This window comes from Sus scrofa, chromosome 7, assembly GCF_000003025.6.
Source record: "Sus scrofa isolate TJ Tabasco breed Duroc chromosome 7, Sscrofa11.1, whole genome shotgun sequence".
Taxonomy (NCBI): Eukaryota; Metazoa; Chordata; class Mammalia; order Artiodactyla; family Suidae; genus Sus; species Sus scrofa.
In genome coordinates this window covers 1,972,532-1,994,194 of record NC_010449.5, presented here as the reverse complement: position 1 = coordinate 1,994,194, position 21,663 = coordinate 1,972,532, and the positions used below count along the sequence as shown (strand labels likewise).

The following is a 21,663-nucleotide window of genomic DNA, read 5'->3' as shown; positions in this document are numbered from 1 at the left end:
TCCCCTCTTGTCATCCAAGCTATGGGCTGGGGGTACCCCAAGAGGGCCGCGTGGGTCTTTCTGTCACGGCGGGTTTTGTGGATGGTCTGGTTCGTTGCCAAGCTCTGCCTTGTACGGAGGCTGCTGGCTGCTGGTTGGCAGGGCCTGGTCAGGAAGCAGCTGACTGCAGACTCCCAGGAGGCCCCAGGGCTCGTGCAGGCTCGCCGGTGGTGGAGTCAGAGTCAAGAGGATCATGAGGCTGTTGACCACCCCCGCTGGTGGGTGAAGCCGGGTCCTGGGGTTAGTGCTGGGCTACTGGAAGGCAGAGTGCCAGGTCCTGGAGTCTGGCTGCAGGGCCCAGGGATCCCAAAGCTGGTGTCAGATCACTGGTGGGAGCAGCCGGTTCCTGACAGTTGGGAATGGTATCCAAGGTATCTGGAAGCTGGCAGTGGCCGCTGCGGGCGGGATGGGTCTGCAGGCTGCAGAACTGTGGCTTTCTTGTGTCCAGAGTCTGGTCCCTGGGGGAGAGGGGAGGCTGGTCTAGAGGCTAGTACAGGCTTCCTGGCAAAAGGGTGCAGTGACTGCCCACGGATGGGTAGAACTGGGTCCTGGCCCCCTGGTGGGATGGGCCGTGTCTAGGGGTGTGCGTAGAGGCCAAGGTAGGATCAGGACGTCTTTAAGCAGCCTGTGGGGCTGTGTCCCTGCCCAGCTGTTTGGCCCAAGGAGTCCCAGCACTGGCACCTGCAGGCTGTTGGGTGGGGCCTGGCCTTGGCACCAGTAAGTCAAGATGGTGGCTGTGAGCACCACTGTCAACATGGTAGAAAGCTCCCATGTACGACTGCCACTGGCACCTAGGTCCCCAAGGTGAGCTGCTGCCACCCCCACCTCCCTAGGAGACCCTAAAGACCAGCAGGTAGGCTGGGCCCAGGTTCCTCTCAAGTTTCTGCTTTTGCCTCAAGTCCCGGCACACACGAGATTTTCTGCATCCCCTTTGCGTCTCTTTCCCCATCCTTGCGAACCTCAAAATTTAAGCCTCGCTGGCCTTCAAAGCCAGATGCTCTGGAGGCTCGTCTCCCAGTGCAGGACCCCCAGGCTTGGGAGCCCAACCTGGGGCTCAGAACTCACTCTGGTGGGGGAAGCTCTGCACTTCAGTTGTCCTCTAGTTGGTGGGTCGTCCACCCAGGAGGTTGGGAATGTGACTGTGTCCTGAGCCCGCCCCTCCTACCTGTCCCATCGTGGTTCCTTTTTTATGTCTCTAGTTGCAGATCTTTTCTGGGAGGTTCTGGTCTTTTTATCACTCGCTGCTCTGCCGGTGTGGCTGTGATGTGCTCATGAGGGGGTGGGTCAGGGTCTTTGTACTCCACCATCCTTGCCGATCAACTATTGACGTGTCTTTACGGCTGCTTTGACCCCCTTCTAAATGAAGAGCAAACCTTGGGCAAACGCTGTAAGTTAGTAACACATCCACTGTTCGTGGCACATGAGGCGGATTTTCCACTCCAGTCACCTTTCAAGATGAAGGAAGGGGAGTTCCCGTCGTGGCGCAGTGGTTAACGAATCCGACTAGGAACCATGAGGTTGCGGGTTCGGTCCCTGCCCTTGCTCTGGGTTAACAATCCGGCATTGCCGTGAGCTGTGGTGTAGGTTGCAGACGCAGCTTGGATCCCACGTTGCTGTGGCTCTGGCGTAGGCCGGTGGCTACAGCTCCGATTTGACCCCTAGCCTGGGAACCTCCACATGCCGCGGGAGCAGCCCAACAAATAGCAACAACAACAACAAAAGACAAAAAACAAAAACAAAAGATGAAGGAAGGGAAAGGGTTTGGGCTGGCGAGGAGAGTGTTAACGGGGTAGTGAGGGTGGCAGCAGGTGCAGGGGGTGACGGCGGGTGGGGGGTCGGGCCCCCTGCCGACCCGGTGGGCTCCCCGCAGGTGCGGCGGGCTGGGGCTGGTGCTGGCCAGCGCGGGCTTCGGCATGCTGACGGCGCCCATCATCGAGCTGCACAACCAGAAGGGCTACTTCCTGCACCACATCATCTTCGCCTGCTGCACGCTCATCTGCATCATCTGCCTCCTGCTGCTGCCCGAGAGCCGGGACCAGAACCTGCCCGAGAGCATCGCCGACGGCGAGCACTACACGCGCCAGCCGCTCCTGCCGCCCCGGCGCGGGGAGCAGCCGCTCCTGCTCACCAACGCTGAGCTCAAGGACTACTCGGGGCTGCACGACGCGGCTGCTGCGGGCGACGGGCTGCCGGATGGCGCCACAGCCAACGGCGGGCGGCCCATGTAGCTGGGCCCTGGGGGACCGGGGCTTGCCCAGGCCGAGCTCGGGAGACCCTGCTTCCCTGCGGCTGGTGTGGGGGCCCCTGCAGAGAACTCTGAGGAGCGTGTGTTGGAGGAAGCGGCCTTTGCAAACAACCCTTCCAAGAAGACTTTCTTTTCTGCCATTAAATGTTTGTATTTATTTTGGTCGTTTTTACAAAAGCAGCACTTTATCCCCTCTCCTTTCACTGATCTCAAGACAGAGCCACCTCCTTGGGAAGAGGGACGCAGTGGCCGAGGACACGCCGTAAGGACCGCACAGCCCGGGCTGCCCGGGAGGTCAGCCGTGCCCTCAGAGCCAGGCGTCCCCGGCAGCCGTGCTGAGACCGGCCAGCCGCCATCCGGGGCATTCCCGGGGCGGCGCTGCAGACACTGCAGCGGAAATGGTTAGGGTTTGACCCGCGTCTGTGTAGGGTTTTTAAAGCATCTGGTCCACGAGTGGGGCGGGGAACAGCTCACAGCATCACTGAAACCAGCTTCATCCTTCCTTCGAGACCATCCTTTTACGCCTGATGCTGAAAGCTCTTTCGGGGAAACATGTAACTATTTCACCAGAAATCTTAAGTGATCAGTGGGGGCATCGCCCGGCTCCAGCACAGGCTTGTGGCGCTAAGCCCCCAAGCAGCAGGCACAACGCGTCCGTTACTGCCGCTGCTGCTCCTCCTGGCTTGGCTCCAGCAGGGAAGTCCCTCTTTCACTGTCAGCTTTTCTGCCAGCACAACCCGAACCTGGCTACTTTCAACTAAAACCAATAGGAAATAACTTCGTAGACGCCTGGGGCGGCCCCGCTCCGGGAGGGAGCTGAGCCCTCGAGGACACCGCCCGGCAGCTGCAGCCCAGCACACGCGCACAGAACACACCAGCCTGAAGGCCTCGGCGCCCGCTGGCCACCGGCAGAGACCACACAGCCTGCGGGGGATGCTCCCGGGCCTGCTGCCTCCATCGGCGCAGAGCTGGGCCTGCGGCGAGGAGGGGGCCCGCCTCCAGGAGCACCCAGACCCACTGAGAGAAGCAATAACTCACCAAAGCTCGACCCCGCCTGCCCCGCCATCCGAGGGCTTCCATCCACCATGGTCCTCACCTCGTCCTCCTGCCCCCTGGCCAGGCTGCCTGCACCTGCCACACCTGCCTGGCTGTTCCAGAGGGGACGCGGGAGCTGCTGAGAATCAATGCGCGCTGGCCGGCAGGCACCCAACCGGACAGCCTGGGTCCCTTCTGGAGCGCCTGCTTCCCCACGCTGTGGCACCTCTGCCGTGGGCAGTGTTCTTCCAGGGAAAGCGTGGCCTCGGTCCCCATGGTCTGTGTCTAGGTCCCACCCACCCTGCTCCTAAAGCTGGCAGACACTCTTAGGAACTGTGGACTCAGAAGTCTGTGACGTGAGCAAACATGCAGGTGTGTGTGGTTCCAGCAGACACACCCCATGGTCCCCGGGGCCACCAGCCTCAGGCAAGGAAGGCAGACTGCCAGGCCCCCCTGCCCGCCCTTGTCTCTGTGTCACTGCTGTTTCCTGCGTCAGCCTGCACTCGCCTCAACCACAGGCCCTCGCTACATCTGTGCAGCTCCAGTGCCAAACCTGCGAGGTCCCTCCTGTCTTCCTGAGCCTTCTGCCCGTGGAGCCCCCCCGCAGCAAGGCCCGCCATCCAGGACAGGACGCGCGGCGCTGGGCCGTGGGGAAGGAGCCAGCAGGCTCCCCAGACCGCACCTGTCACCCCAACGCCAGGCCACGAAGGCCCTCCTGCCGGCCGTGCTGAGGCCACAGAGGGCGGCCAGCACCTCCAGGAAGCCGGAGGCACGCACGACACTCCCAGGCTGCCACTTCCACATCTGACCTCCATCCTAAAGGACAGCGGCAGACACAGGTCCCACGGAGACCCGCACTGCCACTTCAGCGGTCGGGACCAGCTCCTGGATTCAAAGCAAAGCTGGCAGTGGGGGCTGGCCTCCTGGGACCCCGTTCCAGTGTGTGTGAGCGGAGTGACTTCTTGGCAAAGTAGCCCTGTGGCTCCTGCTCCCCCTCCCCCCTCCCCCTTCCCCTCCAACCCCCTCCAGGTCAGGCCAAGCCCCTGTCCCTGCTGGTTCCACCTAGGGACAGCCGAGAGACGTGGCCAGAGCAGGAAAGCTCACCGTGGGCTGAGCCATGAGACCCCGCGCCACGTGAGCGAGGCAGCAGGGCCCTTCCGTGTCCGAGGGGCCAGTCCTGCCCGCCCCCCACGGCCCCGTGGTCATCATGGACGCCCAGGCCCTGGTCCCCGCGCTCCGTGAGGAAGCACTTCTCAGGCACCTGCCGTTCCACGTCCGCCCTCCCAGCTCCTCTCCCTGCTCCCGGGAAGCACCCCGGCCTCCAGTCCCTCCAGCTGGGACCCCCTCCGGGAAGTCAGGCACAACGGGAACACTCTGCCCTCTGCGCTGTCTCCCAAGTCAGTAATAGCTCAGCTCGTCCCGAGCACCCAGACAAACAGGGAAAGGCTTCATTTTTAAGAGTCTCATCACTTGCACGCTGGGGAAGGGGGGCTGCAAGCCGGCGCAGCCCCAGAGCAGAAAGCGACCTCGCGAAGGATGCAGCACACGTCACCTCTCCCCAGAGCCAAACGGGACTGAGGCGCCCCGAACGGGGACCCGGTGGCCGCACGACCAGGGAAGGACGCATCTGGGCTGGGGGAGGCGGGCCCGGCGTGGCGGGCTGTGCTGGCGGGGCGCCCCCTGTCCCCGCAGCCCCACCCTGGAGGCTTCCGTGCAAGAGCCGGGTCGTGCTGGTTCTGACCCGTCCTCCACGCCCATGTCTGCATGACGTCACCGCTGTTGTACTTGGGGGGCGGGGGGGTAGATGTACAGAAATAAAAGCATTGCCCTGAACACGCTTCCTCTGCGGTGTCCCTACCTCACCTGATGGGTCCAGCGAAGGGCGGCTCGCGACGCTGACCGATAAACGCGCCTCGCTCCGGTCTCACCGTCAGCGCCCGGGCAGAGCCGGGGAGGCCGCCGCAGGGCCCAGCGCCGGCTGCTTCCTTGGTGCTGCTCTCAGGCCCCCGAGAGGCGGATCTGAGTTCGTGTCCTGTGCACAGGCGTCCTGCTCACGGTGGCCTGAAGGTCCCAGGAGAAGTGACCCTCACTGTGACTCTGGGAGGAAAGACTGCTGACCAGGACTCTCTAACGTGGTGTTTTTTAACCGGAAAGCAATATTTCTTTAATAAAGTATTTATACCAAACTCTCCATATCCCCGATTTTCTGTTACGCACTCTGCCCAGAGGGGTGCCCGCTGGCTCCCAAGCCATGTTTGGGGCCAGGGCCTCAGACTTAAACGCCTTGACCCCCAGGCCTAATCCCGAAGTGGCGGTACCCTGGCTGCCCACACGCGCTCGACACCAGGCTGGCGCCAAGGCTATCACTGGGCCCAAGACCACCTGCCTCTCATGACAAAAGGGGTCCCAATGGACCCCAAGAACCGGAGAGCCCTTGACCAGTGCCTCGGCCTTGCCTGTGCTGAGACGCACCTGGGGGGCTTTGCGACCCCACCGGGCCTGGGCCCCTGGGGCTGGTAAAGGCCCCCAGCGCAGATTTGACCTGAAGCCAGGTCAGGAACCACTGACCTGGGCTGGGGGGGGGGGCTTAGCTCCCAAGAGCTGCAGTCGGTCAGCACCTTCGTTTCCACGGTGCCAGGGTTGGCGAAGCCGCCTCGCACTAACCTGGCACGACAAACGGGACCCTTCCCGACTCACAGGTGAGGACACAGGGCCCAGAGGCGAGCAGGCGGGAGGCAGGACGGAAGGACCGTTCCAGCCCTGCCCTGGGCCTCGATCCTGACGGAGCCGTGGCCACCGCGTCCTCTCCAGGCACCAGGGCAGCCCCTCTGTCCGCACCGCACCCCGGCCCAGCCCTGGGCTTCCCTCCTTCCCGGCCAGCGGGAGCGGGAGCGGCGGCAGAAGGAGGGCCGAGCCTTGAAAGCAAAGGTAAGCGCGTGAGCCTGAGGCCTGGCGAGAGCCGCCGCATTTATTCCGAGTCCGCAGGGCGGGTCCCAGCCCCACGGCCACCGCCTAGAACTTCTCCGGGAAAGCCTCCATCTCCTCCTTGATCCTGTTTTCCACGAGTAATGCGAAGCTGCTGTCCGTGTTCTGGAGGTTGTAGCTGACAAACACCTGTTTGCTGGTCTTCCTGGCTGGGGACAGAAAGGACGACACGCGTGACCACCTGCCCGGGTCCCCCGCACCCCGCTCCTGCCCGCGCCGCCAAAGGCCCGGAACAGGGAGAGGAGAAAGTGGACGCCTGCGACCAGACGCGGTCAAGCGGGCCCTCCTCGTCCGAACAGTGGTCCCCAGGGGGCCCGGGACCCCCGCTGTCCCCCACCCGACCTGGTGCCGGCAGGCCCGGCCCCCAGCCTGGGACCCGCTGCTCGGCACACAGGGCTGGCGGGCTGGCGGCTCTGCTCGTAAAAACGCAGGTGATGGTCAAATGCCGAACATGTGAGCCCCCTTCACCCCACCCTCCACCCACCCCAGCCCCCCACAGGGGACCCCACATACCTACACAGGGACGTCCAGGCATGCGTGCGCGTGTGCGCACACACACAGGAACGTGTAGGCACACACACGCGTGCGCGCACAGGGACGTGTAGGCACGCACACGCATGCGCACACACACACACACAGGGATGTGCAGGCACACACGCACACACACAAACGGGCGTAATTTTCAGTTTGATCCTGGATGTGCTAGTTTTAGCCCCTGTCTACAGAACCCTTAATGGCTGGTGTCAACCGCTCCAAGTGCAAAAATCCAGCACAGCTGCACACCCAGCATCTGAAAGCCAGGACCGGCCCTGAGGACAAGCCAGGTGGTACCCTAACCCAGTGAAACCCCCCGGTCCCCCAACAAGGGTGGGTGCAAACGCCTCCTCCCCCACGGACATCACGGCCACACCAGTCCCCAGGGGGCCACAGATCCCCGCCTGTCCGCTTGCACCCGAGGGAGCAGAGGGCCGCCTGCATGGTCCGCCCAGCAGCCCCGCCCCTGCTCTGCCCTCCAGAGCCACACAGAGCCCCCGGGCCGCTCACCCCTCCGCGTGGGACACTGTCTCTGGACACCTGTCTCTTCATGTCACTGTCCACACAATTGACAACAGTTAATGATGCATCTTCAACAGCAGGGTCCAGACCCCAGCTCAGGATGACCGCAGAGCACAGCGGCATGGGCTGGCCCTCTGTGGCCTCAGAGGCAGGTCACCTGTCCCCCAGGATGACAGCATCCTGCCACACGTGCCCGTCCCCGCTGGGCAGTGACCGAGGGCTGCGGGTTTGCTGACACAGGCAGGTGGGATCCTCCATCATATCTGACTTTCATATGTTAGAAAGGATGTATTTTTTTGGTCTACGTTCTGTTTCAACGTATGCAGACTATAAATGGACGAAAACCACATGTGAGAAAACGTTAATTACAAAGAGCGACCTCACAAAAGAAGGAAAAGAACCCTGCTTTCTGCATATACACTGCTTCCGGGTCTCACCTCAAGGACACGGGGCCCCCATCTCATGTCACCAGAACCACTAGCTCACTGGTTGTGCATCCAACAGACTCCCCCTCCTCGACCGGACTCTGTCCACACTGCAGCCACCCACCCAGCCCGGCTCAGCAGGCCAGCTCCTCCAGGCCCAGCTCTCAGGAGCCTCCTGAGGGGCTGTGGTGCCCGAATCGCTGGCAAACACACAGTGCAGCGGGGGTGTCAGGCCCTCAACTGACTGCAGAGCTGCTCACAAACACCAGTGTGAACGCAGAGGGGATGGACAACCCGGAATCCCGGGGAGGCCAGGCAGGGATTGTCTTTTTTGCAACTTGGTTATAAATTTAAAATGACTTCCTAATAATTCAGCAGAGTAACTTACAGATCAGGTTTCTCTAACCTCAGGCTAGGACAAGTGCGGGGGACGTTCCTGAGACTCGGAGCTGGGCTCGTGGTCCCCACCTGGTGTGAACATCCAAGGCCACCTGGCTCCCGTCTGTGACAGCCCCCGCCCACGCTGGTTGTACCTCCCCTCCCCCAACATCAAGTGTCTTCGTGTGGTCACACCCGAGTGACAGACACACATTCCCGGTCCCCAGGGATCAGGCTGACAGAACTGCCAACGCAGCCCAAACACAAGCTCCTCAAAGGGCAGCGCTGGGCCTCGGCACGCCCCCCACCCGCCCACCAGGGCTCGGGGCTCCAGAAGCGGCTGGGATGCCGGTGAAGATGAGGCCGACAGGAGGCAAGGCTGCACGGCCGCTCAGGTCCCTGGGCACCACCCCGCAGTCACACACACAGCAGAGCACTGGCCACCCCCGCCTGAGCCACCTGGGCTGCTGGTTTGGGGAGCAGGGAGGTGGAGCACTTCGGCACCCCCTCCCTGCCACATGCAGGCCAGGCCTCGCCCTTCTGCACTCTGAGCCACGTCTTGCGTGGTGAAGGGCGCTCCCTCCTGCTCACAGGCCCCACCAAACCCTGGAGGCCCAGGAGCCAGTGCCCAGGGCACCATGGGCACCACTCACCCCTGCTCCCGAGGACAAGGAGCAGAATCACCTGTCACTCGTCAGCCTGAACGGCAGCTGAGGCGACCCGGGAGCCCCTGGGGCGCATGGGGGTGAGAGGCGCTGGCACCAGGTCAGCTCCTGGGAGGCCTGGGCACGGAGGGCTGGGCTCCACCCACGCAGAGACCCTTCCCGCTGCAGCGACTCGCCTCTCGGCTCCTCTCACAGCCAGGTCCCCAGCCAGGCGCTCGGGCAGCTGAGCCCCAGTACCTACCTAAACGCTGGGCGAGGCCAGTGGACGTCGGGTCTGACGTGTCCCCGAGGAGGGCGGTGGACACGGGGATGGGGTCCTGCAAGGAAAACAGAGAGCGCTGCTCGTCCACCTGCGGGCGGCCTGGCAGCTCCAGCTCTTCCCTCGGGGAACTGGGGGGAGGGGAGCCCCAGGAACCGAGTCAGCAGGCAGGCAGGTGACCCTCCGAGGCCACCGCTGGGACAGGCAAACACAAGTGCCTGGAAGCTGGGTCACAGGGCTGCCCAAGTCGGAGGACTTCTAGTGTCCCAAACCCCAAAGCTCACTGAGAGGCAGCACCAGACAGAGGGACGTGACACGGTCCTCCCGGCCACAGCCAGGAGGAAACTGGGCACCGGACCCAGTCGCCAAGGTGCCGCTCACCCCCCAGGCAGCTGCCAGCGAAAAGGCAGGACCCCAACCCCTCACCTGCGCCTGCGAGAGGACGCGGCCCTGTTCCCAAGGGTATCTGGGGCTTTTCAAGGTCAAGCCTTGACGCTGGAGAAGGGCCCCGGGGAGCAGAACCGCAGCCCTGCAGCTGCTTGGCCAGCCCTCATCTCAGATCATCAGCAACTGAAGCCAGATCAGCGCAGTCCTTCTAAACTTTCCAGAAAATCTTGCTTCCCGCCACGCGGGGACTAAGCCCCCTGCGTGCAAGTCCCAGCTTAAGAGAAAAGTCTGCTAATTTACAATCTGACCAAATTGCTTTTATCAAATTAGCGGACTTTGAAAAGACACAGCCCAGGAAGCGGCAGGGCTTTAGAAGGACGAGCTCCGGGTGGGAGGAGGCAGGCGACCTCAGCAACTTCTAGCAGAGCCCGGGTCAAACACTCCCGTCTCCTAGGGTTCCAAGCCACTCAACTCAAGACCGAATGCATGTGTTCTGGTCCATAAAAGATGAGTCAAAACACAGACTAAAGATGAAAGTACTTACTGCAAGCTTTCTTGTTATAATTGGTACAAAAAAACATGATCTTACTAAACAAATTTGCTGTTAACAGTATTTATAGGCGTTCCTGTTGTGGCCCAGTGGTTAACGAATCCGACCAGGAACCATGAGGTTGCGGGTTCGATCCCTGGCCTTGCTCAGTGGGTTAAGGATCTGGCGTTACCATGAGCTGTGGTGTAGGTTGCAGACGCAGCTCAGATCTCGCATTGCTGTGGCTCTGGTGTAGGCTGGTGGCTACAGCTCCGATTCGACCCCTAGCCTGGGAACCTCCATATGCCACGGGAGCAGCCCAAGAAATAGCAAAAAGACCAAAAAAAAAAAAAAAAAAAACAAACCAAAACGGTATTTATAATTAAACCTCCTGCAAATAGAAAATCTACCTTAACAGGGTGGCCCTTCTCCGCCAAAAACTAAAAACCCTGTATCGTTACCCTTCCTACTACTTCCTTATTTTCCCAAACCGCCCTCTGCCAAGGGCAGACTCGCGTTGTGAGCGGAGGTCCTGGGGCTGGAACAGCACCGCCCACTCCCACAAGGGGCCAGGTGCTCCAGGGTCATCTGAGCACCCAGGGCCCCAGAGCCCACCTTCCTGTCCTGGGCCAGCTTCCCCCCGCACCCGTGCTGGGGCCTGCTTGTCCCAGTCCTGCAGCCTCTCCTGGCAGCAGACAGGCCTGCTGGGGGCAGGGGCAGGTGGCAGGCAGGAGCTACTGGGCCGTGTGGTTCTGTCCTGCACGGTCCTGTCTCACGTGCGGGAATTCGGGGGGAGGGAAGAGGCCTCGCAGACCCCAGGGCCACCCCACACGGGCTGGCAATCCTTCCTAGAAGGGCCAGAAGGGCAGAGCTTAGCGTTCATGAACCACAAGGCCCAGCTGTAGCTGCTCCAGGGTGCCATCAAGTGCAGGGCTGCAGCAGATGCTACTGAACGGACAGGAAGGGCTCTGCACCCCAAACTCAACACAGACGCTGCCAGAGGCCAGCCTGCTGAGCCCTGGTCCTCTGTCATCTCCCGCTTAAGCCATGGCCTGGGCCTCCAGCCCTGGAGGACGATGCCCAGGCACACGACACGGCCCATCGGTGGGCCTGGCCCCTTTCCTCCTGCCCCCACCGGGATGGAGCGTGGCTGCCCAGCTGAGAACATAAAGCCCTCCCAAGAGCCATGACAACCAAGCAGTCAGACCACTGAAGCCCCTGCGGGAAGAGCCTCGAAACAGGCATGAAGGAGGGGACGCCTGGTCTCACCAACTAGCCTTCTGGGCCCCACGCGGCCCACAGCCTTGCCCATGGTCTGTGACCTCAGCCTTAGAACCGGGAAAGGGAGGGAGACGGCTCCCAGGGTGCCAGGACCTGCAGACACACAGCCCTGCTGTCAGCCCTCCCCCATGCGGGGAAAGACCCGGAACTGTCCCTGTCCAAAGACCCATCTGCCGGGTCCCACCAGCAAGGAAGTGCAGGCAAGCCCACCAGGAGGCAGAGTGAGGAGGAAGGGGCAGAAGAAGGGTCTGGGCAAGACATTCAGAGCCTGTGCAGGGCTGTCTCCCACCCGAAGCTGTGCCCAGGTCCTGCCTGCTGGCTCACTCTTCCCATGTCCCACCACCCCAGGTAGCCCCCCCTACCCAGCACAGGCCTTCCTGCCTGGCGGTTCTTGCCAGACCTTACACAGTGGGAGCGCCCTCGTTCTTCAAGGACTTAGCAGGATTTCAGGTACCAGGGAGACAAAACTTCACAGGCTAGGCCTCCCCACCTGCACAGACACTGTTGGGGAGCCTGAAGATACACCACAGAGGGCACAGGGGCCGATAGTGTGCAGGAGCAGCTTGGAGGCAAGTGGGTGCCAGGACATGGGGCTGGGGACAGCACCTGAAGGTCAATGAAGCCTCTGGACTCAAAGGTCTGAACAAAGGAGTTCCCACTGTGGCTCAGCAGGCTAAGGACCCAACGTAGTGTCTGTAAGGACGTGGGTCCAACCCTGGCCTTGCTCAGTGGGTCAAGGATCTGGCATTGCTACAAGCTGCAACACAGTTCACAGATGCAGCTTGGATCCAGTGTTGCCATGGCTGTGGTGTAAGCTCAGCTGCAGCTCTGATTCAACCCATGGCCCAGAAACTTCCATATCCTTCAGGTGTGGCTGTTAAAATAAAAAAGAAAGTCTGGGAGTTCCCGTTCTGCCTCAGCGGTAACAAAACCGAATGGCAACCACGAGGACACAGATTTAATCCCTGGCCTCACTCAGTGGGTTAAGGATCCAGCGTTGCTGTGAGCTGTGGTGTAGGCCACAGACATGGTTCAGATTCCACATTGCTGTGGCATAGACCGGCAGCTGCAGCTCCAATTCGACCCCTAGTCTGGGAACTTCCATATGACGCAGGTGCAGCCCTTAAAAGGACGAGAAAAAGTCTGAGCAGACGAATGCCATTCTGACTGCTGTCTGCAGCCCGTACAGAACCAGCCACAGGGCAGTGCTGAGCCAAGTCCTCCAAAAAGTACCTCCAAGGCCTAACCCCCTGCAGCTGTGCAGGTGACTTTATTAGGAAATGGGGTCTTTGCAGATGTAACTGACATGTAAGTTAAGCTGGACTCATCCAGCAGGACTAGTGTCCTCAGAAAGAGGAAGAGACAGAGGAGATGGCCTGTAACACTGGCAGCAGGACTGGATGACGAGGGTGTCAGCCGAGGACACCAAAGTGCCAGCAGCACTAGAAGCCCAGGAGACGGGCTGACTTACCCCCAGGGCCTCCAGGAGGAACGAGGCATGCAGAGGTTCCCAGGCCAGGTGTGGAACCCTCGCCACAGCTGTGACTACAGCAGATCCTTAACCCCCTAGGCCACCAGGGAACTCCCAATCTCTGTTGTTTTAAGCCACCCAGTCTACTGCACTTTGTTACAGCAGCTCTGAGAAACAGTACAGATACCGAGGAAGGCTTAGCCCAGGTGGCAGGTGAGGGAGGGGAGAAGGGGCTGGATTCTGCATGTTCTGAGGGGATCCCAGGGTGACCCCGAGGGTGGCATGGAGCTGCTGCACCTGAGAGGAGCAGGCTGCTGCAGAAGCAGGGGTGCGGGGAGCTGGGCTCCGAAGGCCCACTCAGAGATGCCTGTTAGACTTTTCATTGAGACACTGGAGTGGAAAGGCAGCAGAGAAGCCTGTGCTGGAAATGAAAGGAAACGTGGGCAACACAGAGCCGGCGTGAAAAAAGGGGTTGGATAGGAGCGTGAGAAGACAGAGGCCCCACGAGGAAGCCCTGAAACTCTAACCAGAGATGGGCGTGGAAGTCGAGCCTAGCGCCCGGACGAAGCTTCCTCGAAGGTAGCGCCGCCCCCCACAGCCCCCGGTCCCTAGGACATCACAGGAAGGGCCTCAGGGAACCCTAGGCCTCCCGCCTCCCTGGCCCAGGAGATCTGGGGACCACGGAATCCGTGGCGTCCCCAGCAGGCCCTCGGTCACTGTTCGGCCCCGACCCCCGCTCCCACCCCTCCCCCGAGTCCCTAGGCCCTCTCCTGCGCCCTCTCCCCTCCCTCCCCGCCCCCTGGGGACCCACCCCCTAAACCCCCCTTCCCTCCCCCTCCCCCGGCGTCCCCACCGGGCCCCTCTCCGCTCCTGCCCCTGGCCCTCCCCTCGCACTCACGTAGCGGGTGCACATGGCCACGGCCAGGTTGCGCAGGTGCGGCGTGGCCCCCACCCACAGGAAGAGCGAGTCCGTCAGCCGCATGACGTGGAAGTGGACGAGCTGCTCCCACAGCCTCGCGGTGAAGTTGTGCAGAGAGACGTCCCCGGCCGCGGCGGCCCGCGGCCCCTCCATGCCGCCCGCCCGGACGCCCGGCCGAACGCGGGGACCAGTTCCCGCCGCCGCCGCCAGACCAGAGCAAGCGAGCGCCGAGAGCGCCTTCGCTTTCGATCCTGGGTCAGGGGCGGGGCCCGAGGGTGGGCGGGGCCAGAGAGTGAGCGAGGCTCTCCGGGGAGGAAGGGCGGGGCCCAGGTGGAGCCGTGGGGACGGGCCAGGAGTGGGCGGGGCAGAGCCAGAGGGGGCGGGGCGGGGCCTACTCGAGAGGGGACGGGTCTTGCCCGCGGGCTCCGCGGCGGATCCAGCCCCGACCGCGCAGAGCCCAGGCCTGACCCGCACTCTGTCTTGCGTTGGACTCGTCCTGGGCTCAGCGGGTCGGCGTCCTCACTGACTGCTGCACAGACGTGCAGGAAAATCTTCCCGAGTGGAGATGCGCCGTCCGGCAAAGCACAGCGCTTTTAGTCGGTGCCGAAAACACTCAGAGCAGCCGCCGCCATCGTACGGGATGGCTAGATTTTCCCAAATCCTGCTGGTCCCGGCAGCCCGGAAACTGCGGGAAGCCTTGAATGCAGCTAGTCGTGAGAATGGCAAAGATACTGGGAAAAGCTCGAGAAAGGACAGTTACCTGGACTGAGTTAAGGGGTGGGTTTCCTCACCTGACCCAAACCCCCGGAGCTGAGGTCCTGTACAAGCACGGGCCTTGCATATGCAAAGTGGGAGTAAGAGCGGGCGCCTCCCAGGGGAGTGGGAAGGATGTGAACGACCACAGGGAGGCAGATGAAGGGGGCCAGTGTCATCCGCTGGGACCTTTAATTGCAGTCACTCTGGGCCACAAGGTTGACATAAGAAGGCCTTCGATGTGCCGAGACAACCTTTGGGGTAAAAGCACACAGCCCCGTTTTTGTCCGATTCTCTTAAGCTGACTTGGGGTTTATGTCAGAACCCTCAGAGTTCTGCTTTTTCAATCTCTAAAAGGGCTAGGTTGATTAAATTGACATTTATGAGGGCAAATATTGTTGAAAGTTTGTTGGCTCGTTATCAATGATTCAGTTACACACCTAATGTTCAGGTCAGCAGTTTTCAACAGCTTTCCTAATGTATAATTAATACACAAGTACACTACTCCAAGGATTCAAATTGAAGTTGTGACACGTGTGTAACCCATGAAACCATCGTTGCAGTCAAGAGAGGGCACGTGGCCATCAGTCCCAGAGGCTTCCTGAAGCCCCTGGTAACCCTTCCTTCCCCTCCTCAAACCCTGAGCTGCTGGTGGTCACTACAGAGTAGTTTGCATTTTCTGGAGTTTTATGTAAATGGAAGATGCCGTATGCACAATTTTTTGTCTGCCTTTCCACTCATCACAGTTATTTTGCGTTTCCTCCAGGTTGTCACGTATGTTGGTCGCTTCTCCCTTATTGATGAGCACTGTTCTGCTGTGTGGACGCACCACTGTTTATCCCTTCACACGTGTTGATATTCTTTGGGACTGTTTTCACTTTGGGGATATTGCAGCGAAGCTGCTGTGAACTCATGTGCGAGTCAGTCTCTATGCACACATGCTTCCATTTCTTGTAGTTAAATGTCTAGGAGTAGTATGGCTGTATCCTTTATAACTTTTTAAGAACCTGACAAGCTGTTTCCACAGTGACTGTACCTTGTAATTGTATCCATCAGCCGCACAAGAGCTTTTTCTGGCACCGCTACATCCTCATCAAACAGCAAGGACCATATCAACTATTGGGTGTAGTCAGTCTTTTTCACTTTAGCCAATCTAAGGGGTACCTCAGTGTGGCTTAATTTGCATTTCCTTAATTATTAATGAGCTTCAATTCATCATTCACACCGTATACAAAAGCGAACTCAGAATGGTTCATAGACCTAAACATACAACCTAAAACTGTAAAACTTCTAGAGGAAAACATAGGGGGAAACCTCTGTGACTTTTAATTAGACAAAGATTTCATAATAAAACACCAGAAGCCGTTAACAACAAGGACCTACTGTGTAACACAGGGAACTATATTCAATAACGGAAAAGAATCTTAAAAAGAATAGGTAGGTATATATAACACCTGAAACTCACACAACATTGTAAATCAACTATGCTTCAATTAAACAACAACAGTAAAACACCGACACCAAAAGCAGGATCCATAAAAGAGTAAACCGATGACCGGGTCTGACGATGACGCCCACACATCACCTCCAATATCCTCTAATGCTTTGTCCCCTCAGAAGACAAAATGCCGTTTTTAAAACAGAGGGTTTCTCTGTAAACAATCTTGAAGAACTGTCTGGGGAAACCAAGGCAGAGGCGAACACCTGTTGCGGCACCGTGGCCGCTCACGCCCGCCCAGCACAAGTGCAGGTGTGCTCCTGCCTGCGGCTCCAGGGCAGCCGGGGAAGCCACGTGACCCGCAGACACGCCTCAGGCCCTGCACGCCCCCTAACATCAGCTGCCCCTCAGACACCGCCCCGCAGCCCCCAGATGGCATCCTCTCCTTTACCCCGAAGACTGTTCTCCTCAAGCCCTAACCCCGCCCGAGCCCAAGTTCAGCAGGTGACCCTCCTTCTGGCTTTGCCAGGCAAACGGGGGGCAGGCTCAGTTTCCCCACCGCTTTGTCCCTCCAGCAAGCCCCTTCCCTCTTCTCCCCCTCCCTCATCGAGAGGCGCCCCCTCCTCTGCTTGGAGGTTGGTCCCTCCCCTGTGCCCTGACCCCCTCCACGTCCTCGGGAACCAACTCCATCAACCATGGTGACGCCTCCAAAAACTCCGCCTTGGACTCTGAGCTGTGCCGCCCAGATCCCCTTCCGGAAGGGACTGGTTGTCCCAGCTGATGGAAATGCCATTTGCAGGCGCCGTGACCGCCTTCAGAGTCTGCGCAGCCTTCCAAGGCCCCCCCCCCACCCAGTGGCGGATGGAGGCAGCTGGGTGAAGGCCCGGCCCTCTCAGCCCGAGGCAGGCCAATTGTGATGGGCTGTTTTGGCTCAGCAGAAACCAAACTGACTGGTTTGGTGGGTCCCAGGTGCCCACGGGCTCAGCAAGGGTCTAACAGAGGGCACCACAAGGGTACCAGTCACCTCACCTCAGAAGCCAGGGCTGGGTGTGGTCAGGAGGCTGAGTGCCGTCACCCCAATAACATCTTGCTCAACTTCAATTGCCTGGAACCCCATAACTAAACACATGGCCGGCTCCCCTGCAGCACACGGCCGCCCAGTCAGCACCTCCTAACTGTCCCCAAGCACCTGACCATCAGCGTGGCCACACCTGCAATCGTCACCTCTGCCCTCGGCTCCCCCTGCCCCAGCCCCCTCCCTGCTGCCCTCCCCGCATCACCCATCACCCCATCCCACATCCCTCAATACCAGCTCAGGAATCTTCTCTCTCTGCAAACAGTGCTGCCTTGGGGGGGTCTCCCCCCAACCCCACCCCACCCCTGTCTGCCCACGTGGTGCAGACCCTCCCCTCTCTGGGCTCCTTTGCAGACCCCAAGGCCCCTCACCCAGCTGTCGGGTCCTCCCTTCCCTCGCCTGCTGGCTTTGTGCTCCGCAGACCCTGAACTCCACCAGGCGGCCAGAGCTGAAGCCCAAACACCTCTGGGTGGAACCTGGCCTAAACCCAAATTGGGGCTTAAACCCACGGTTCTTTAATTAGAATCACTCATCTCATGTCCGGACTTACTGAGGCTCAGGTTTTTTGCATCTCAGCGCAGGAGGAATTCAGCAAGAGGTAAAGTAATAGGAAAGAAAGAGATTCGTTGGAGTTGCTGTTGTGGCTCAGCAGAAACCAAACTGACTGGCATCCATGAGGATGTGGGTTTGAACCCTGGCCTTGCTCAGCGAGCTAGGGATCCTGCGTTGCCACAAGCTGCCTTGTAGGTCGAAGATGCATTGCTGTGGCTGTGGTGTAGGTCACAGATGTGGCTTGGGGGTTGCTGGGGCTGTGGTGTAGGCCGGCAGCTGCAGCTCCGATTCCACCCCTAGCCTGGAAACTTCCATATGCCGCACTTACAGCCCTAAAAACAAAAAAGATTTACTAAGCTGGGACGCTTGTGAGGGATACAAGCAGGCAGGCGAGGAGGCTCTGCCCCGAGGATTAGGTGGGCTACACATTATCAGCCAAGGAAAGTGGGGGAGGGGGAAGCCCACCTTCCTTGTTCTCTGAGTAGATGCCAGGCGTACATCACTAGCTCCTCCTTTGTTCTAGCGCAAGAGAGCAGTTGCCCCTGCGAGGTCAAGGTGCTTATTCAGCTCAGAAGTGTGGTCACAGAGGCTAAAATATGTTGACTCATCTCCGGTTTCCATATAATGAAGGGTCTCCTCCTCGGGAAGGTCCTCTTAAATTCCTGTCCTTGGGCCTAAGGATCATTATCTTGCTGAACTTGAACTTGAAGGCAGACTCGTTTTATCTTTCCTTCAGTGACCTGGTTTCATAGTTAAGCAAGTCTGCTTCGCGGCACGATGGTCCCATGGCTTTGTGCAGCGGTCGTTAATGTACACTGGTCTCCCAAAGTCCCCTCGGTGTCCCTCTCTATCTGTGGTCCCCTGCTGGGACTTCTGCAGATACCTGAATGCTGTCCCACTCCAGCCCTCTCAGAACCCCGCGCTCCCGAAGCCCCGTAAGGGCAGCTCTGGGGTCTTCGTCCTCAGCGCGGCGCCCGGCTGGCAGAGGCCGAGAGTACCTCGCGAGGTTGAGCGGGGAGGAAACGCTGGAAGCGTCGACGGGGAACCTCTCGGGCCGCAGGCTCCAGGCCTGCCTGTCAGTAATTGGCCCTGTGCCCCAGCGCTAGGTCTCTGGTACTTTAGCTGCAGGCGGAGAAGATGGGCTGAGATCATCTCCCAGGCACCTTCCAGGCCCGCAGCCGGGTGAAGATGCGATAAGAAGGCAGCAGCAGGGGAACCAGAGGCTTTCCTCCCGTCCAGAGCAGGGGGTGTAATTCTGCAGGGGGCCGCTAGGTGGCAGGTGGGAAGGAAGCGGGCTCCAAGCCGGCGGCCTCGCTCTTGCAAGGCGCTGGGGATGGGGGTGAAGGTGGGGGCAGGGGGTGGGGAGTTGCAGGAAACCCGCAACCCAGGAGCTCCCTCCCGGCGTCTTTTGTCTAAGCACTGCAATTTCAGAACCCTCCGGTGAAACAGCAGGCCCTGTTTCCCAGGTAGCCCACGGCCCACAGAGGTCAAGGCCCAGCAGGGGGCTGGGAAAGGGGCCGGCCCAGCAGCTGTCTGCTTGAAGGGGGGAGGGGAGCCGTTTGGACCCATCCCTCTCCCCTTTCTGCAGGGGTTGGGCTGTGAGCCTTCGTCTGGTGTGAATGGCATTAGGAAACAAGAACAGCAGGGTTGCGATGGTGGATCAGACTGTGGGGAGGCCCGTTAACTTCCTTCTAGGCCAGGAAAGGGAGCCGGGTTCACCACCCCCACCTGGAGACGCAGCGGCCTCCCCCCATCCCCGGCCCCGGGGAGCGTTGACAACCTGTCCATGGCGGGATCAATGAGCCACAAGAACGGGTGTTTACAGCATCACAGGAGGCTCTCTGAGATCCTTGGGCCTTTCCTCCAAAATCAAACCCAAAGTCTGTTATGCCATGGTCGGGGATGTGGTGCTTGGGTTAGGGATGGCTGGGGTTGTGCTATGGTAACGTTTTACCCTGAAATGGCAGTGCTGTGATGCAACAGACTTTCTTCAGCTCACCATGTATTTCTAGCTGGGGATGGGTTTCTAGCTGGTGATGGGGGGGACCCACCGAGGGAAGGGGACCCTGCTCCATCCTTCAGGGACCCAGGCTGCCCCCTTGGGTCATAGCAGCAGAGGAGAGAGCTCTGTTGGGTCCCAGGTCTTTCAATGCACCAACCCGGAAAGGATATACCATGACTTCTCATAGCCCATTAGCCGGAAATAGTCACCTGTCACTGCCTACCTGCCAAGCCCACTGTCCCTGCCACAGTGACAGAACATCGGGATTTACTGAGAGTTACCACATCTGCACCTGCGTTTGTCTGCATTTTCCAGTGGCCCGGGGTCAGGAGGCACGGCCCAAAGCTGTGCCCACCACCCCAAGGGGTTAAACTGTTTGAGTCACTTTCTGACTCAAAGAGCATACCCCGATCTACATTCTGCTGCAGACCTGTGCCTCCCCCAAACCAACAAACCTACAACTGAACCGTGAGCTATCCTTGCGCACCAGCCCCCCACCTCTGGGACAGCACCGAGGTTCCTCTCTCTCTCCTGCGTCCTGGATGCCCCCCCCCCCCAGTTTAGCCCCTGGCCGCAGACAGGTCTTTAATCATACCTTTCTTTGTCTCCCCATTGGTGCTCCCACCCCCACACACCTGCAGGTCCTGCCCTCTTCCCGGCCTGGGGTGGCTTTGGCTTCCGGGCTGTTTTGGGTCTTGTCTCCTTCCTCCAGCCCCCTTCTCAGGCTCCCCTAAACTGCTCCAGGTCCTCCGGCCCCCCTAGCACTCTCCCTGACAGGTGACGCCCCCACCCCCCACCCCACCCCCTGCCCGCGGCTTCTGTGCCTGCTACACAGATTTCTCCCAATGTTTCTGGAGCCAACCTCCCTCCTGAGCTCCAACCTGTAAGGTTGGCCACCTGCCCAGAATCTCATCTGAATGTGCCCAGAAACCTCTGGTTAAAGAGGGCCCCCCGGAAGTCTGCCCCCAGAGTCCCCCCCCCCCCATTCTTCCAACTTCAGGTGTCTTTCTCTCATCCCTGCATCGCCCTCAGCCTGTCCTGCTGGCTCCGCCCAGTGCCTCCGCCAGCACCTCCCTCTGGACGCAGCGCTAACCCTGTGAATGGTCCCCCTGCCTCCACCGGAGTCTCACCTCCTCTGCTGTCCGGTCTCAGGTCTCAGCATCACGAGTGACTCCTTGAAAGCCCCCTCCTCTTACTTCATTTCTGAAACAGGAGAATTAGGTTCTCAAACCAAAATGGCCTGCTACAAGCAGCCTGCTTCCAGAGAGAACTTCTAGAACATCCTCCATCTTTGGGGCTATCAGACCCATCCCTATTTTTTAAAGTTTCCCTATGAGTCCTTGAAAGCCCCAAAAGGCTGACACCGCGAGTGCCTGGGCCTCCTCCCTGCTCCCTGCAAGCTCTTCCCAAGAGCAGACAAATGTTTTTGCTGGCAGCAGCCCATCCCAGAGCGTTCCTTAGCGCACAAAAGCAAACCCCTGACCAAGTTCTGATGTCATCGGGCTCCAGCACCAAAGGAAAATAAGAAAACCCTCTCAGTTTGCTCCAGAGGGTAGCGAAGCCTAAAATGGATGGAAGCCAGCTGAGCCATCACTGTTATTCACAGAATCATCCACCATGAGATTTTTCTAGAACTCTTTTATTTATTATTTTTTATTTTTTAGGGCTGCACCTACAGCATATGGAAGTTCCCAGGCTAGGAGTCAAATCAGAGCTACAGCTGCCAGCCTACACCACAGCCACAGCACTGCGGGATCCAAGCCACACCTGCAACCTACACCGCAACTCACAGCAATGCCGGAACCTTAACCCGCTGAGTGAGGCCAGGGATCGAACTTGCATCCTCATGGATACTCGTCATGTTCTTAAGCCTCTGAGCCACAACAGGAACTCCTAGAACTCCTTTTAAAATGTCAATTTCTTTACCAAGTGCGCTTTCGTACAGCCCTGCCCCACCTGCAGGTTGGTCTGTTCACCTCTGCTGCAGACTGGGCGCCTGCCTGGCTCCACCCCGGATGCAGCAGGAGCCCCCATTCCACCCTTGGATGGAGCCGGTTCGGCCTCTGCCTCTGGCTGAACCTTGTGTGCAGGATATGCCCCCCCAAGTCCCGATGGCCAGCGGGACCTGTGCGGGCGCTCACACATGGCCACTGTCTTCTGCCAACTGCC

At 59.7% G+C, this 21,663-nt stretch overlaps 2 protein-coding genes and 1 long non-coding RNA gene across 4 annotated transcripts in view; 2 read left to right on the top strand and 1 right to left on the bottom strand.

Annotated features, from left to right (window-relative positions):
- SLC22A23 (solute carrier family 22 member 23) overlaps positions 1 to 5,505 on the top strand; it is a 143,089-nt gene extending 137,584 nt beyond the window's left edge. For both annotated transcript variants that reach the window (XM_013977405.2, XM_021100121.1), the window contains one exon: positions 1,910 to 5,505. In XM_013977405.2, coding sequence (XP_013832859.2) covers positions 1,910 to 2,267 — 358 coding nt within the window. In that variant the 3' untranslated portion in view covers positions 2,268 to 5,505. The remainder of the gene's footprint in view (positions 1 to 1,909) is intronic.
- PSMG4 (proteasome assembly chaperone 4) lies at positions 6,249 to 13,900 on the bottom strand. Its single transcript, XM_001927667.5, has 3 exons — positions 13,654 to 13,900; positions 9,070 to 9,145; positions 6,249 to 6,453 (listed from the first exon to the last, which is right to left on the bottom strand). The coding sequence occupies exons 1-3, from the start codon at positions 13,825 to 13,827 to the stop codon at positions 6,332 to 6,334; spliced, it is 372 nt and encodes a 123-aa protein (XP_001927702.2). The 5' UTR covers positions 13,828 to 13,900; the 3' UTR covers positions 6,249 to 6,331.
- LOC110261762 lies at positions 13,977 to 17,040 on the top strand. Its single transcript, XR_002346234.1, has 2 exons — positions 13,977 to 14,451; positions 15,194 to 17,040. It is a non-coding gene; the product is annotated as an uncharacterized LOC110261762 (long non-coding RNA).

Coding starts and splice junctions, on each gene's coding strand:
- PSMG4 (XM_001927667.5), bottom strand. CDS start 13,827: ATGGAGGGGCCGCGGGCCGCCGCGGCCGGGGACGTCTCTCTGCACAAC. Junction 9,146..13,653: donor TGGCCATGTGCACCCGCTAC/GTGAGTGCGAGG, acceptor TTTTCCTTGCAG/GACCCCATCCCCGTGTCCAC. Junction 6,454..9,069: donor TGGCCTCGCCCAGCGTTTAG/GTAGGTACTGGG, acceptor TTCTGTCCCCAG/CCAGGAAGACCAGCAAACAG.